Genomic DNA, 17,036 nt, shown 5'->3' with positions numbered 1-17,036 from the left:
GCATTCACAGTGGAGAAGATATGCTGATAAATATTTTGATCCATATTCACTGCAAGGAACTTTGGAAGTGCGAGACCAAGATTATTGGCAGGGTTCTTGCTCAGTTTTTGTAGCAATCCCAGAGAGAGATCAAGAAATTCTGCCTGAGAAACTGCTTGAGATGGTATTTCAGCCAACAGACTCGATGGTTTGGAGAAGACTTACCAGCACATGTTCCTAGCAGGATTCCTCCCACCCCAGCCCTAGAGGAGGAGGAGGAGGAGGAGGAGGAGGAGTTGTGAACCGAGCGTGTGCCCTTGCTCTCGGCAAACCCCTGGCACCCCTGTGGAGATGCCTGTGTCCCAGCTGTGATGGTGTCACGTGTGTGGCTGTGAGTTCTGCATGCTTCCAGGCCAAAGTGCACATAAATCCAAACAACAGAGAAGAAATTTTTCTTTTTCTTTATGAATCAAGTCGTTGAAAAGGCATTCTTTTCATAAATCGCTTTTACTCTTTTATAATTTCTCTTGACAATAATTCTTGGTGAGTATGCAGATAACAACAACAAGGCAAGCTTAATATTCACTCAAACTTAATCAAATAGGTCATATAGTCTTCATTTTACCCATTAAAATATTTTCATTTATAAAAATTAATCTAAATATAAATATTAACACTAAAGATTGAAATCACCTGATGACAAAATAATTCTTTGTGTGCTATAACATATGCTTTTATGATTTTTTTAAAACAGTAAATTATATCTTTGCACGTATTTGGCACGATAAACATTTGTAAAAATTCAAATGCTTAGAGCAGGTGGGATTTTTTTTTAAGTTTTTTTTTTTTTTTTTGCAATGCCTACACAGTACACATTTGTCTGTCAAAGAAGACTGAATATTTTAACATTGTAACACGATAATAGTTGCTTTTCATGCCTCTTAAGGAAAACAACCTACTCCAAACTTTGTTGGCTTGTTTAAATCACACTAACAGAACAAAAGCCAGAGAGTTATTCTATTAAAATTAGTCATTTCTGTATTGATATTACATACACAATATTAGTTATTATTTATTAGACGAATATGCAGACCAACCACCATTAATGACATTTCATAACACGCATACCTGCATAAACCAGAACCTGGGAATGTATTGTATACATACACAAGAACAGTCAATGGAGGAGGAGACTGAAAAACAAAAAAATTACTAGGCATCCTACTCTGTTTAATTTCCTTTTCTGGATTGCACATATAAATAAAATCTATTTGTTTTATATATATATTTATATATTAAACAGAGTGGGCCAAATTCTTCCCTCACATCTGTGCAAACCAATTTCAGAGAACTAGTATTGTGTGAGAGTAAAAGAAGGCCTAATTTCACCCAGAATGAAGACATTGGGTCAGATCTTGGGCAGATGAAAATTCCTCGAAGGAATGGAGTCACACTTATGTATTTTAAGTGGGAAGATGGTTGTATTTATTCCAAGGGTTCCTCACATGCAGCTGGACATCAGAGTACTGACAAGCTAGATGTCAAATGTGGATGGCAGATTTGCAATTGGCACCGTCTTTCCAATCAACCCATCCAGCCATTACTTGTTTTCCCCACTCTACGCCCTAAATCCAGCCTAGTCAGGAAATTTGCCCAGTTTTGCAGGAATTTGCCCAGCCACAGACATTTCATGGCCTGGTGTCCCAGGGAACTGCCTTCCTGCTGCATGGCAGGTAACACGTGGCACTCTGCTTGTGGGCGTTCACTGGGAGCCCAGGGAATGAAGGAACTCCTCCTTCCTGGCACCCACAGCTCTTGGGAGAGCTCAGCAGTCCTTAATGCTGAGGGGAACTTGCCAGCCCATGCTTTTCTTCATAGCACATTTCACATCAACCCCATCTGCACCTGGGTACCTGCTCTGCAACTGGTGTGGAAGGTAAGGGATTCACTGGCTTATCACCTCCTCTGACTACCTTCTTTGTATTCTTCAGAGCAAAAAAAAAGCACAGATTTGCAATTTTCTCCCACAAAAGGCTGAGAGGGACACCCTGTAAACAGCATCCTCCCTCCTGGGCATCTGCCAAATGGCCTTCTAGTTTGACTCACCTGTTAAGGGTCTCAAGAAATGAAAGAGAGAATATTACTATTCACAATCCAATTCAGAGTGGTCCAGTAACAGTGGGGTCCATTGGCACCAGCAAAGGCCCCAGCTACTCTCTGGTGGCTCCAGATTAGTATAGGAGCTGATGTCTGGGCTACATTTGCCTCCTTCTCAGAAACACCAGTAAACATCAGAAAGGAATCTCTTGCAAGCTGCAGCCACCTCTCAACCACCAGTCAGTCAGCAGAGATCCCCAACACTTTCACCTCTTTTTTCCAATCTTAAAGGTTTGGACACAATTTATTCTGAACTGCAGCACGGTTGGCCACCACCAAGTGGACAATGGTGCCAAGAACAAGACATATGAAGGTGTGGGTTTTCTTTAACAGTGTTCAGATGTTTCCAGACACTGGGATCCCAACTCAGCAGACATCTGCTCCACATGTGTAGCCACCAGTTCCTGGTTCAGCATGACACCCCTGCTGCCTAGAGCAATATCCCTAGCTATGGAGCTGGAACATTCAATCTGCAAGATGTACTCTCAGAGAACAGGGAATTCTTCCTCTTCCTACCAAACCTCCCAAGACTTCCACTGACTCCCTGGGAGCAGAGTGAGGTACACAAATTCTCCTCTACCTCCACGCAGCTGAAAAGCAGCACACACTGCACAGAGTTGTTCTTATTGCTCGACAAGACAGATGCCCACATGAATAGTAAGAGGCCAGCAAATATGGATCACAGGTCTGCTTTGGCAGATTAATTGGCCTATAATTATGACTGATTGAGTGTACAAAAACATACTGCAGTTTAAAGACTACATACTTTAGTACAATCAATAGGGAGAAAAGTGCATCTTAAAATGTGGAGCCTTGCTTTTGAAACATAGCATCCTGTCTAGAGTCCTCTGAGAACTTTAAGGCAGAGTTTCCTGTAGCGGACCACAATGCTGAAGACTTGGACAGCTTTCTCAGTGAGGTATCCAAATGAAGCCCTATAACTGAGGCTCTGTGGGTTCTTGAGGGTCCATTTTCAGCTGGACATACACAATGGCTGTTAAGAAAAGGCACTCTAGTGTACAGCCTTAGGCAGTGTGTTATTGGCAGTAGGGAAGAGTACATTTAGTACATCACAGCAGATCCTATAGCAGGTTCCTAGAACAGAGAGGGACAGGAAAGAAGAAAACCATGAGTGAAGAACTAAACAAACCTGCTGAAGAACACAGCTTGGGTCCTTTCCCTTCTCACCTCCTCACGTATTTCCCACATGTCCTGTGGCAGACTGCTTTGGGACAGTCAGCTTTTTCCCTTATCCCTCTATGGCTGCTGCAGAAGAAATGACTGACAGATGTCCTGGGTGTCCTGAGTGAAGCCTCTTTGTTCAAATCCTGCAGAGCCAATGTGTGACCTGTCTACCCCTTAAATTCAACTTAGATAACCTCTGAACATTTCTCAGCAATTAGTGAAATTCAAGGTGACTCTCACCTGCCAAGTTACAATGCACAGCTGGTTCTGTGAGGGTCTGGTTCAGAAGTCTGAAATGCAGGGCATAACTAATTTATTTATTCTTTAAAAAATATGGGTAGCACGTTCCTGGAGACCTGGCAGCCAGGCTACATTATCACAAGCTGACATTCAGGAGCTGCTATTCTATAGTATATAGTCAGATGTCTTCCAGGACACTAGTCATATTTGTTCAAGAGTTGCCTCAGCAGTCTCTACTATTTTTTTTCTCAAATTATCAAGAGAAGATTTCTGAAGGTACTGAAATACAGCTGCCTACACAGATACTGCTATCTCTCTATTTGAATGATCTTAACAGAGTTTTAAAAATATTTGTTTACCATTAAGTCCTTGGCAGTGCTTTTCCTTTCTTTAGTTCTTTGTGTTAGAGATCCTTGAAGCATGAAGTTTCTGTTAAACGTTCTAACAGTGGTAACTGGAGAGCCATCTATTTTTTCACCTGGGAAAAATACAAAAGGGGAGATTTTTCACATAAGAGATTGAAGCAGATATAAAAATACTTCTGAAGAGTCACAGTTTCTAGAGAGATAAAACTTCCCCTAAGATGTATGAGAAAAGTTGGATTTAATTTAAATTAAAACCAGCAGGCTGTGGTACTCCAGATAAATTAAAGTTTGAGGCCATGTCAACCAGTGGAATTACAAAAGAATAGTGCAGTGAACAAAACCTAGAATTTTCAGAGATAATGCACTGCAGAGTTAAAAACCCCCCCAAAAACAGCCAAAATCCACAAAAAATCATGAAAGAAAAAAGTCACTTGATTTTATAAAGACATTTCACAGCCATCCTCTGACATACCAAGAATATTGCTGAGCCATTAATACAGATTGAAATCAGCAAATATAGACTTTAAGGAAATGGTGTGTTGTGGAGGGTGGCAGCCACGCTGTGGGGTGCCCAGCCATGCTGCAGCAGCAGCCCCCCTCTTGCAGGGCAAGTATTCAGCATTCCTCATTTGCTTTTTCCAGCCTTCTGCCTCTGCTCTTGTTTACTTGTCACCGTCACAACTTTCACTGAATAGAAAGTGGTGATGTTTTTAAATGTGACAAAGGGGTATTTTATAAAATGCAAGTACATGGAAAATGAGGAGGATGGGACAGTCTACTAGGCTTTCTCTGTTCATTTCGTGACTTGAACTTTTCCCTACTTTGCTGACCTGTACATTCTATTGAATCTTAGAAAGAGAGTCCCTCTCATTTACTGAACACTTGAGGCGCACCTTTTATTGGTGGAGCTGGAAGTTTTCTTCTCTGCTGTCTTGATGTGTCTATTGTGTGCATCTGTAAACAACATACATGCATTACTCAATTCCATTATAGAGAAAGAGGCAAGATTTCCCCAATGTATTTTTTGAATACTACATAATGTTCTGGCACCTGGTTTGTTTGCTTTTGATCCCGTTTCCTTGTCAGGCGAACACAGGGAGCCACGTTCAAGCCTGCAACAGTGAGAGCTGATATTCTGCTCTCAATATCTGAAATCTTCAAAGAAAATAAAAGAGAGAGACAGACAGATGGGGAGGGGGGAAAAGAAGTTTTAAAATTACTGTGGATGCCACTACTGAAATAATAACCCTCCCCCAGTAAAATCCTCTTTAATAAGAAAATATAAACAGATGGCTAACTTCTTCAGCAATTCTGACACTTTCCTGCATTCTTTAGTCCTGACATTAAAAGGGACATAATTTGTTAGTAAAGATGGAGTAAAAGAACAATCAACCTACCTTGTGACTCCAAGGAAGAGGCATTTTACTCCTTTTGAGGAAAAAAAGAAAGGAGGAGAGAAAACCTGCATCTGCTATCTCTCAATTACCTTTAGCTGCATAATCCCAAATTCATTCAAGATGTGTTTTAAAAGAGCTACATTCAAACAATGACTTTGTGGGACACATTTCCTAACTCAGAATTAATTTCATACATGTGCGAAGTACATCCTCTGTCACAAAATCTAAACATTTGCTCTTAAATATTTATAGTTCAAATGTATATGCATATTAAACACAAGCATGCATAAAGGCAGGCATACACTATATAAAAATACTGAATGGTAAACAAATTGCCAGAGAAAAGTAGTCTGATATTGAGAGTAGTGGAGACAAGTATTGACAAAAGAGAAAGAAGAGTCAGAGAAGTCAGACATATAACCCAACAGCTGATTCACAATGACTCCAGAAGCCACAGTTGGCTTCACTCTGCAGAAAATCTTCCATTGGCCTCTTTGCATAGTTTAGGCCTCTCTCCTCCTCTCTCTCACCCCCATTAATAGATTTACCCTAAAATAGTGACCAAAGCCAAAAAAAACACCACTGCCAGTTTGCCAAGCACTTCTGACATCAGAGACACGTCAGGCTCTCAGATCTTTGCTCAGTCCTGAGTTGAGCATACTTCCACTAAGTAAAATCACCAGGTACTTCCCATTAAACCCTGACAGAGTCATGTCAGGGCATCTTTCTGGGTACAGACTGGGCAGTGAGCTGCAAGCAGTGTCAGCCCTTTGAGGACTGGCAGCATTATCTTGTTCAGCTTTTAGCACCAGATTGCAATGCGTTCTGAGCCCCAGACTTTCTGGAGCCTGCTAGAGTGGTGCTAGATCACTGTGCACAAGAGTTCTTGCCTTTGGCTGGGATGTGTGCTGCTTAGCACCTAAATCCCATGGCAGGCATGCAAGCCCTAGGCTCTGTCCTTGGCTCAGCCTGTGGCTGCTATTGGCCTTTGCTGGTAGAAAGCTGCCAACAGTGGCATCTTTTGGAAAGTGCTGATTAGACAAACTGCCTCAGACTCTATTTGCTGTCTGACCGGGGCCACGCACATGACACAGAGCGCACCATGGGAGCTGCCTGGCAGCAAGGAGCAGTCCAGCATTAGTACTGCAGTAAGAGGCTCTGCAGTGCCATGTCCAAAAGCAAGCTGAGGGAAGAAATAAAGAGATACAGTACATCTGGCTGGGCTGAGTTACGCAGCTCAGTTAACACTCCGCTCAGCTTGTGATGCAGTCAGCATCCTCTGATCACCAGACTATGGCAGTACAGGAGAATATTCAAAGTGCGTACACTGAGGTGGGTGTTAGGCAAGGCAGTTGGAAACCTGCAGGTGGAGAGGAGCTGCTGTCCTCACCTGAAGCTCTGCATGATGAACCTGGGCAGCTGCTGTGGCCACCTGATCCTCCAGATCGGCCAGCTCAGACTCCTCAGTAACGCTGTTGATCTTGCGTGCGGCGTCCTCCAGGTTGTTCAGCTGCCCCTCCAGCCCATACACTGTGCTGGCTGTCAGGTACACCTGCAGGGCCAAGTGGGGACAGCTGTCAGTGATTCCTGGTTTGTGGGCATGCAGGTTTGACCAGACTGCATTTTCCATCATGCCTGCAAACTTCCCTGCTTGCTAGCCCACCACAGGGAGATTTACCTGGCAGAGGAAAGTCACGGGGAAATAATATGAAAAACACACATCCACAAAGAGAAGGGATGAATGAGGTGGCTGCATTACAGATTTCATAGGAGCTACAATGGTATTCCAAACCAGATTTGTTCCAGATTGATTAGTGAAGAAAAAAGTTGAAAAGTTTGCTTTTTTATTATTGACATTCAATCACATAATACCCTAAGTCCACAAAGGGAAGGCAACAGATCACACCTCATATAAAGCTGTGTTTCTTTAACCCACTTGATGCCTTCTGGCTGTAAAAACTGCATGAATAACTGTTCAGCAGCAAATAGTTATTAACTTCCTATGGAGTAAATGTGCTTATATGTATGAGGATTTTCCATCCCATCCTGCTCTCACCCAAACAGGCAGCAGGCAAAACCTTCCCATCTCCTGGGCCTTTGAGTGACTCTGTGGAGGATCAACAGGCTTATTTGGGCCACATAAGAGAGAATTATTGACTTTGTAATTCAGAGTTCTTCCCTAAATGTGAAAAACTCTTACAATTTTGGCCCACCTCTGGTATCTATAACTACAGCTAAAGGTTTCATTTCCCATTCAGCCCTTCAGAGCAGTAATTAGTCATACACTGTGTTTTATAGTTTCTTTTATTTCACAAACCCCCTAAGGTACATGGAGGCCACTGGTGTATAGAAGAGGGTAATTTTCAAGCATTAGCTTTTGACATCTGAGCTTAAAATTGTGTAGAACCACATGAAAATACTGCTCTTTCTGCCCATTTACTCCTTAGCCAAGAGACTTGTCTCCATGAGGCTGGTAACAGCACAGTGGAAATGAAATACATATTCTGATTTCCCCCATTGTAATAGTAGTAAAGACCAGGTTGTTACAAACCTAGCATGAATTAAACATGGCTGTGGCTGACTTCAGGGTACAAAGGGCAAGCAAACAGGATCTGAAGCAGATCTTTGAGCTAATACCTTCATTTCGTACATCTTCTACTCCAGTCATTACATCTGCCCACAATTCCTGGATCATTCAGTCCTTTGACATAAGAGATATTCAAATAATTTATGGTAATGCTGTGACTTTATGGATCAAAATGGTAGAGAATGACCAGATTGAAATTTGTTTCCTTTTTATTCCTTTTCTATTTCATTATTGTTTCTTAATTGCTTGAAATAGTTTTCTTTTTTCTTTGTGTCAGTTGTAGATAGGTTTTTTTCAAGCACGTGACTTTGCTAAGAAACAAAATCACTACATCTGTACAAACCACATCTTGTAAGAACACTTTCAAACTGCAGGCATGAAATCTTTGAAAAACATACCAAAAAGAAATAAGTGATCTAATATAAAATTTCTGCTGAAGTACCTGGGGATACAGGTGGTCCAAAAAGTCAACATGATGATTTAAATGGAAATGCTCCTGCTTTAGTGTGGTTTAATTATTCTTACTGTTCATTTGAATGATACATCTTTTAAGTATGACATACTGCAGCCAGTTCAGATTAAAAGACAGGTTTTTTTAGATTTCCCTGTCACATCTAAAAGCTTAAAAAAAGAAGAAATGAAACATTTTGAACAGCAGCATCTTTAGAAAGTTGAAGAAAAGATGCATTTTAAGTGCTGTGGTAAAAATCTCTGCACAGTAAGATGTTATTTTCAAGAAGGGGAAGAAAATGTAAAGAAAATGGGACTGATAGAAAAATGTGGGAAAGAAAGGTCATCAGTGTTTCTGTAACTCAATCAGCCCCTACATTTGTGAAATGTTAATGAACATTTTCCAGCTGGAGCTAAAGAAAATATTTTTCTAAGAATGTTCCCTTCACCCAGACAATTGTTGCACTCCAAACAGCAATGGTGTTCTTGCAGGTCTACCCTAAATGATGCCCTGATTCATACATTTGTATTTATATTGTGGAGACTTATTTTACTGTCATTTAGGTATGCACAACTTCCATAAAACCCCAACCTTTTGCTTGTACAGATGGCCCTACATTCTCCACATTGTTGCATGCAGAGTCTTCAAAAGGCTAGAGAGAGCAAAAATGAACAAAGTGTTTATAAACACCCAGATTCTCCTACAGAAGTTGCTGCAAAGAGGATGTGGTTCATGTAGATATGGCCCCAGCTGCAATGGGAAAATTTATGGTTTCCTGGATTTCTAAAGGCTCTTTACCATGGAGTGTAATAGTGAAACCTTCAAACTGTGAAGATTTTGTCATCTACTTCATGTCCTGTGTGGCACAGAGAAAGATGTTCTGTGGGGACACAGCAAGGCTCTGTTGGATACCTTGTGAATTCTGCAGAGAAATGGGAGAAGCTAAAGCAGAAATGCTGCAGCAAGGGCAAAGCCAAAACAAGAAATGCTCTGCCTCTGTGTCCAGTGTCTGCTCAGTCAGAAATGCTCGGCCCAAATGAATGATTTGAGGCCACAGCATCACAGATGCCAAAGCTCCACATTGCTGGGAGGGATTATCAAAGTGCAATTGTGGGAAAAAACAAAACATGCACCTTAGATAGTTTACAACACCGTTTTCTACAGAAAAAACATGTAGGACCAGATTTCCCCAAATTGCTCTTTGTCCTGCAGAATTTCTTAGTTCTTTAGAAGATGTGGTCCAGCATGCACTTGGATTTTTATTCTATATTCACTCCCCTACCAGATGAATTCTGTGGTGTTTGGACCTTTAGGATACTTTACTATTTCATAAGAGAGAGTCCAGTGCCAGGACTGGCTTTTAGTGTCATAGAGTATCTTCCACCCAGTTCTTAGTCTGGGGCTGCTGTGGAAATGTGTTTCTGTGGAGGAAACTGATTTTATCCTCTAAGAGGAGATTCTGTCTGAAAATTTTCTTGGGGCTAAAGAAAACGAGAATTTATTTTCTTGAATTGATCAGGATGATATAATGGGACAGTGCAGATTCCTATGAGATTTTAAGAGCTCCTAATGAAGGGAAAGAGCACCTAAATGTGGGAAGAAGAGAAAGTTAAAAGTCTACCAACTCCATTAACTGGATTCACAAAAATTTTCAATGAGTAGTGACTTCCTTCAATGATTCAGCATTGTACTTTCCCCGGCAGATTACAGGTATTCATGAAAAAGGATGGATGATTTGGATGTCACCAAACAAATATTTGTTTAATTCAGATTCTCCAGCCTGCTCTTTCTAGCAGTACAGGAGGCAGCTCCAGCTTCCAGGGTGTTCAGCACGGTGTGCTGGAGATGTAGGGTGGAGGAAGAGCTTTTCCACTTCTCTGTGTGACTGGAGAAATAATGCTTTTTCCACCTGTCCTTGGAGTGATGAGGTGGTGCTGAGACTGGGAGATGTGTGGTTTCAGCCAGGTGTGGCACAGCCACACTGCCATAGAGGCGTGGAGGGGATAAATGAGCCTTTGAGATAGAGCTTCTAAACCCCAAAGCATCCAATTCCTCCTCCCCTCTATATTTAGAGTACATATTAAAAACCCCCCACTGACACAGTTTTAAGCACTGTTGAAACACCATTTTTTTCTATTTGTGTATTTGTTTAAAAACCCCAAATTAATTTCGAACATCCACTGATGCTGCCCCGTGTGCTTTCCCTTTCCAGTTGGGGCACACAAACAGGTGCACTCACACTCACATGTGACTCTTTCACATACTGATTCATCTCCTTACATTTTCTTCCAGCGTGGTGAGCTGCTCATCGAGTCTGACAGGATCTGTGCCCAGTGGGAGGGCTCCTCTCCCTCTGTCCTGAACGTCGTCTGGGAAGTCACAGGGATCAGTGGATTCTGCTATCAGCTCTTCAGTGGCATTGATGACTTTCAGGACTTCTGTAGATATGTTGCAGAGAGAGACAGCAGAGTACTTCTATTTTGTTACAAGAACAGACAGAGAAAACAACAGCATTAAATTAGCACAGAGGGGTAAGATATAAATCACCTTCTACTAGCCCCAGCTTTAGCCATGCTAAAACCATATCCATGGTTCTCTGCTGCAAACAGACACTTCAAGAACCATGTAATGGAATTTGAATTGTTTTGCCTTTTCCTCTTTCCCTTTCTCACATACCCACACTGCTACAGCATGCAAAGTAACATACACATGCAATTCTTCTACAACAGAATTCTACTGGAGGGATGATCCAAATCTTATCCCAAAGGAGCACACAAGATCCAGCTTTAAACTCTACATGAGCTACATAAAGCTGGTTTTGCAAAAGTGTTTTAAACATGTTTAAAACACAATTTTCCTTTTTGGATACTGGCAAAGAGATATGCAATCATCTATGTCTGTATCCACAAGAGCCATTTCATTGTGGATGCAAACATGGAAAAGCAATCTTCAGCAGCCCTGTAAGGATAGCATTTTACTAAAATGATTACTATGAACTAAATAATCATCCCAAATAAACAAAGATTGACTATAATTGTGCAAACACTTGTATCCTTTTACTTTTTTTTTTTTTATTTCAATTTACCTATTTTTTAATATGGAATAAATTATATCAAATACCAAGGAAAAGCATGCAGCTTTATAGATTTTTTAAAAACAGCTGAAAACCTTTTTATCAATGTTCCTTACTTGTAATTTGTAATTTAACTGTCCTGATTCTTATGATTCTCACATAGCTTTAAGCTTCAGGACCTTCTCTGATGAAGGAAAAAAATTTCACCAGAGGTACCTTCAAGCACCAAGCTCAACATCCAAACTATACAGCTTGGAGACTGAGCCAAAGCTTGTTGAAGCCAATAAAATTACTGTCACTGAATATATGTGCAATACCTTTACAGCTGCTTTTCCTAAAAGATAGTGTGGAAAAATTTAAACCAAAATTTAATTAATTCCTCAAACCTGCAAATATTTATGCATGTGAATTAGGGGCTCACCTGTCTTTAAATTTTCTCACAAACAAAGTATCTGCAGATCAGTGCTGAGGAAATGGACAGTCTTTGGATTCTATACAGTAAATTCTATGGTACTGGAGAGTATAACTCATTAAAAATGTCTATAGGCAGGATACAGGAGAAATAATGTTCTTTTAATTCCCACAATTTCTGATGGGGTAAATTGGAAACCTACTTTCATTATTTCTTTCTTTTAATCAGCAGTCCATTATTATTCTAGGTAAGACTTCTACTGAAAAGCTACATTTTTAGCAGTACATGCTCAATTGTTGTGTATCAATACATTAAGGCATCTTTAGCACTATTACTCATCTGAATTACAAGAAATAATTAGAATGAGAGATTAAAGAGAAGAAGAACAAAGCAAGTACAGTATGCTACAGCACTCCATCTTTAGCTTGTTAGGATAGTCAACACAGCCCCAGACAAGCAGGCCTGGGACTCTTACTGAGAACAAATACTTGAACCCCATGAAAAGCCTACTGGTTTTACTCCATTTATTTTCACAAGTGCCAATTAGGTTAAAATCAGATCAATAATTTTATAGGAAAGAAGAGAAAAATCAATGCTACTTTCTTGTATTATTTACTTCTACAAGTACCTAGTTCTTATATTCTGTGAGTAGTGAACAAAAAAGGGTGAAGGCCAGACACTGTATATTCTTCATCATATTCAATGATGTATGTTTTCCATTTCAAGAACTGTAGCCTCACTTTAGTGTTCATTATTTCTTAAATTTTTTATTATCCTTTGTAGTTAATGATCAATTTCAAAAAAAAGATTAAATTAAATTAGAAAAAGTTATTTTTATACCACAATATGATAATCCCTATTGGCATTTTTCACAGACCAATTCCTATAAAATATTTTTTCTGTTTTCCAGGTAAAGTTGTCTGTGATAGATACCTTTTTGAAATCAAGATTTTGAGTGAAAAATACCCTAGCTTCTTAATAGGTAATGGATAGGGGAAAAGTAGTTCAACAGGAAAGAATAGAATAGAATAGAATAGAATAGAATAGAATAGAATAGAATAGAATAGAATAGAATAGAATAGAATAGAATAGAATAGAATAGAATAGAATAGAATAACTTTTCTTTTGGAAGGTGATGAATGCTCACTTAGTCCAGCTACCTGACTAGTTCAGGGCTGACCAAAAGTTAAAGCATGTCCTTAAAGGATATTGTCCAAATGTTTCTTAGACACTGACAGGGTTGAGCACTAACCACGTCTCTAGGAAGCCAATGTTTGAGCAACCTCACAGTGAAAAAATGCTTCCAAATGTCCACTCTAATCCTCCATAGGTGCAGAAATGTGATTTGTAAAAAGCTGGATACTCAGTTAATGATTTTTTAAATGATTTTACCCTCCTTTTGAGCAACTATCCAAAGCTGTTAAAATAGATCATGTTCCAAAATGGTCAGTTTGCAAATATAGTAAGGTACACTAGATATAATTATTTAACATGTATAATGGGAAAAACCCAAAATAAATTAAAAAAAAAAAGAATTGCAGGGTTTTAGTACTTCACAAATCTCTCCCTTCCCTGACCACCCATGTCAAACTGAGCATTTACAAGACCATATAAAAATCACCTGAAATTCACAGACACAGAAACATCAAGATCATCCTGGTAGGTGGATTTCAAATTGCTCCAAACATCTCTTGGTTATCTGATTTATCTTGCCCTTGCAGGACAGGTCATTGCTTACACCTCTGAGTGACTCACAGGGACAACTGTCATGCCATGACACAGAATGTTGTCTTGTCAAGCAAGTCAGAGAACTAATATGGATGTGGTAGATGTAGAAAGCAATCTCTGGTACAAATATCCAGCACAGGAAAGCTAAGTGCAACCATTCTTCTTGAAACTCTGGGATGCATTCAGATTTCAGCTGTGCTACCCTACTTCTGAATTAACCCCACCACTCTCAAATCAAATCCATGCAGCTGACCAAGTATGAATGTTTCTAAGAGTTATAAGAATCTTTATTTTTTTTATTAAATGTGAGACTAAGCATCTAACGGAATGAGGAAAACATGCATTTATCTTTTTTATGATAATTAACACCCATGGTCGCCAAATGTTAAGAACACAGTCAAAAGAATATTCTTGATTTCTCTGAGTTCTTTGTGGTTGAGTCTTAAAACCAATGAAATGCTAAAAATGTGTGTGTATGCAAGCATACATACATGTTTGCACTGAATATAACAAAAATCTTGAAAAACTGATATTTGGAAATATCAGATCAAATACTTTCCACTTTACAGATGGAAAATATTCCTGTTATGTTTCAGTGGTCTAAAGTGGTCTTGCTGACTGTTAGCCACTTCCCTTTCCTTCTGTTGTCTCCCTTTCCTTTCCTTTCCTTTCCTTTCCTTTCCTTTCCTTTCCTTTCCTTTCCTTTCCTTTCCTTTCCTTTCCTTTCCTTTCCTTTCCTTTCCTTTCCTTTCCTTTCCTTTCCTTTCCTTTCCTTTCCTTTCCTTTCCTTTCCTTTCCTTTCCTTTCTCCTTCCCTTCTCCTTCCCTTCCCTTCCCTTCCCTTCCCTTCCCTTCCCTTCCCTTCCCTTCCCTTCCCTTCCCTTCCCTTCCCTTCCCTTCCCTTCCCTTCCCTTCCCTTCCCTTCCCTTCCCTTCCCTTCCCTTCCCTTCCCTTCCCTTCCCTTCCCTTCCCTGTTGATGCTGACAATATTTCCTGTGTTGTTTAACTCAAGCACCCTACACTGGGAAGTGCTTTATAGACCAGTATTTGCATTCTTGCACATGTAAGAGAAGGAAAACAGGATGATCAAACTGAAGCAATATTAAGTACCCAAACTGCTAACAGCAGGTGAGCTTTAAGTGTTTGTATGCATCTCAGCAGCCTGTGACATTTTCACATCTTTTCCTTTGCATGAACATTATGACTTTTATTTTTGATGCTCTTAAAATAGTTCAGTTCTCTATCACTATTTTTTTCTGCCCACTGTACTCAGTCATTATTGTTTTCTTTTCTCCTGCCACTACGATGCCATCATTAGGCTTTTTTTAAAGATCATGGAAGGAGGTGACCTGCAATTCAACAGAGAACAGTGACATCAACAGCTAGATCAAGAAGTAGAGCAAGAACACCTTTCCATCACTAGCAGTCCTGGCAGTATTGACCACATCCTTGATGACTTGTGGTGCAATCATTTTTAGCTCCAGTGTCAAGGCGTTATATCATGCACTGAGTCACAGTCGATATCCCTCTTTTTATAGGGATTTATAGGGAGTTAAGGGGAGCTGGGGAGAAGATAAGTTTTGCTTTGCTACTGATTAACTCATGCTTTCAGAGTAACCTGACTGAATTCAAGCTGGGCGAAAACAAAATCAAACCTCAAACCTGTCTCCTTCATCTCCCCACCCTATGGGAATTCATTGTAGAGTTTTGAGAAGGCCCTGAAAAGCCCAATGAAAGTTCTTCACAGGCTAGTGAAATCTGGGACACAAGTCACAGTGTGGGAAGAAAAGAGCCATCAATGCCCAACTATCTGTGGCAGTTGTCAACCCTGACCTTCAAAAGATCTTTGGCCCAACAGTGAGCCCTAACCACTCATTACCATGAAAACTGTGGGGAAAAAAAGGCTAAATTTTGCCTGCCTGTTTGATGGCAGACAAATATACCACGGTTATCTGTGATATCAAAGAATTACTCTTCTCTTTAAGTTTAAGACTACCTGCCTTGACCTTTATCATCAATATCTTCATTTATGGGAATTCCTTTAGAAAAAGAAAGCCAAATTATCTTACAGAGAGCTATTCTACTGATAGTCTCCAAAGTATAACACAGAGAAATAAAGTCTCTCTTTTTGACTGTGCTAGGTAAGGCTGAATATTACATTTCACTAATTCAATCCACTGTCCTAATATAGTTACAGATGTTATGCTTATTAATATTTAATGCCTTATTTCTAGAGACAAGTTGCCTCTAATCATGAGAATGGAAGTGATTTTCCAAGAGGTGAAATATTATAGGCTAAGTCGGAAATTAAAATATTCCCATCTAAAAATCTACACAGGATTGTGATATACAATGGACACATACATACTGATGACATTACACAACTGGATAAACACTTTTTCTTTAATGTTACCATTGATATTTATACTAAATAAAATCAAAATAATTAAAAGATTATTAAAACTCATAGGACAAAATTAAGAGCAAGGAAAAAAAAAATTGACACAAGTGTCTTGTTAAATTAAGCATCAACTTCTAACACAAAAAAGTTATTCTTATTTTATAACTGAGAGAATGATGTATGACATACTAAAAATAGCAGGTATTTTAAAATATAAGCTAAGCATATATTTGCTCAGGGAATATAATGAAAATATTTTTAATATGCGATCCTCATAAGCTGAGACTTAAATAGCACAGAATATAAAAGCCTCTTTCTGCCTAAAAGAATCATAAGCAACAGTCACTAGCAGCAAAGTGAGAAAATATCTACTTACTGTACAAATTGTACAATGAATTAAGGGTTTTAATTATTTTTTAAATTGAGAACTTAGAAAGATTTTTGAAGACCACTATGGTCAGTAAAACTTCCTTCCAAATTTCTTAATATAGGTGAGTACATGAGAATAGAAAGTTCATACACCTTATCTTTGTCTTCTGTTCTTCTTTACTGACAAAACCAAATTTTCATCACAAGGCCAAACAAGGAAGTCAGTCTGCTCCACATGTTAACTGTGATTATAAAATAATTTTCTGCACTGATTATTGATTGTGGCCAAAAGGTATGATTTTTCAGGCCTGATATTTCCAAGAAAACATTTTGAGTTTAAGAATGTTGATTGATAAATGTGGAAACCCTCAATATCACGTTAATGCATCTCTTACCACATAAGAGATGTAAGAAGACACAAACAAAACAAAGCTTTCTCACCTGCTGCAATACAGTGGATAAAAACTGCAGCTTTAAATGAAGATCAAAAGCCTTTTGTTTTTCCTAGATAGTGGGAAAGCAGTTAAATAAAAAGGCAGAAAAATTATATTAACAGCTACAGAGGTTAACAACTATACAGGTTCAGACTTACAGGGAAGTTTAGGATAAACAGCAAGGATAAAGAAACTACCAAGATTAAAATAGCATAAAATTTCAATTTTACATTGATTACTAAAATATTTAAAATAAAGC

The 17,036-nt window shown here is 39.2% G+C and overlaps 1 protein-coding gene across 7 annotated transcripts in view; it reads right to left on the bottom strand.

Annotated features, from left to right (window-relative positions):
* Window positions 1-455: 455 nt before the first annotated feature.
* MYRIP (myosin VIIA and Rab interacting protein) overlaps window positions 456-17,036 on the bottom strand; it is a 205,990-nt gene continuing 189,409 nt past the window's right edge. For 4 of the 7 annotated variants that reach the window (XM_058021341.1, XM_058021365.1, XM_058021348.1 and 1 more), the window contains 7 exons: window positions 16,785-16,847; window positions 10,642-10,836; window positions 6,714-6,875; window positions 4,977-5,081; window positions 4,820-4,880; window positions 3,921-4,039; window positions 456-3,231 (listed from right to left, as the gene is read on the bottom strand). In XM_058021341.1, coding sequence (XP_057877324.1) covers window positions 3,199-3,231; window positions 3,921-4,039; window positions 4,820-4,880; window positions 4,977-5,081; window positions 6,714-6,875; window positions 10,642-10,836; window positions 16,785-16,847 — 738 coding nt within the window. In that variant the 3' untranslated portion in view covers window positions 456-3,198. The remainder of the gene's footprint in view (window positions 3,232-3,920; window positions 4,040-4,819; window positions 4,881-4,976; window positions 5,082-6,713; window positions 6,876-10,641; window positions 10,837-16,784; window positions 16,848-17,036) is intronic. The other 3 variants (XM_058021357.1, XM_058021382.1, XM_058021388.1) reach the window with 1 other exon arrangement.

This window comes from Melospiza georgiana, chromosome 1 (assembly GCF_028018845.1).
Source record: "Melospiza georgiana isolate bMelGeo1 chromosome 1, bMelGeo1.pri, whole genome shotgun sequence".
Classification (NCBI taxonomy): Eukaryota; Metazoa; Chordata; class Aves; order Passeriformes; family Passerellidae; genus Melospiza; species Melospiza georgiana.
Note: the sequence above shows the minus strand (reverse complement) of the source record. Positions and strands in the feature narration are given on the sequence as shown.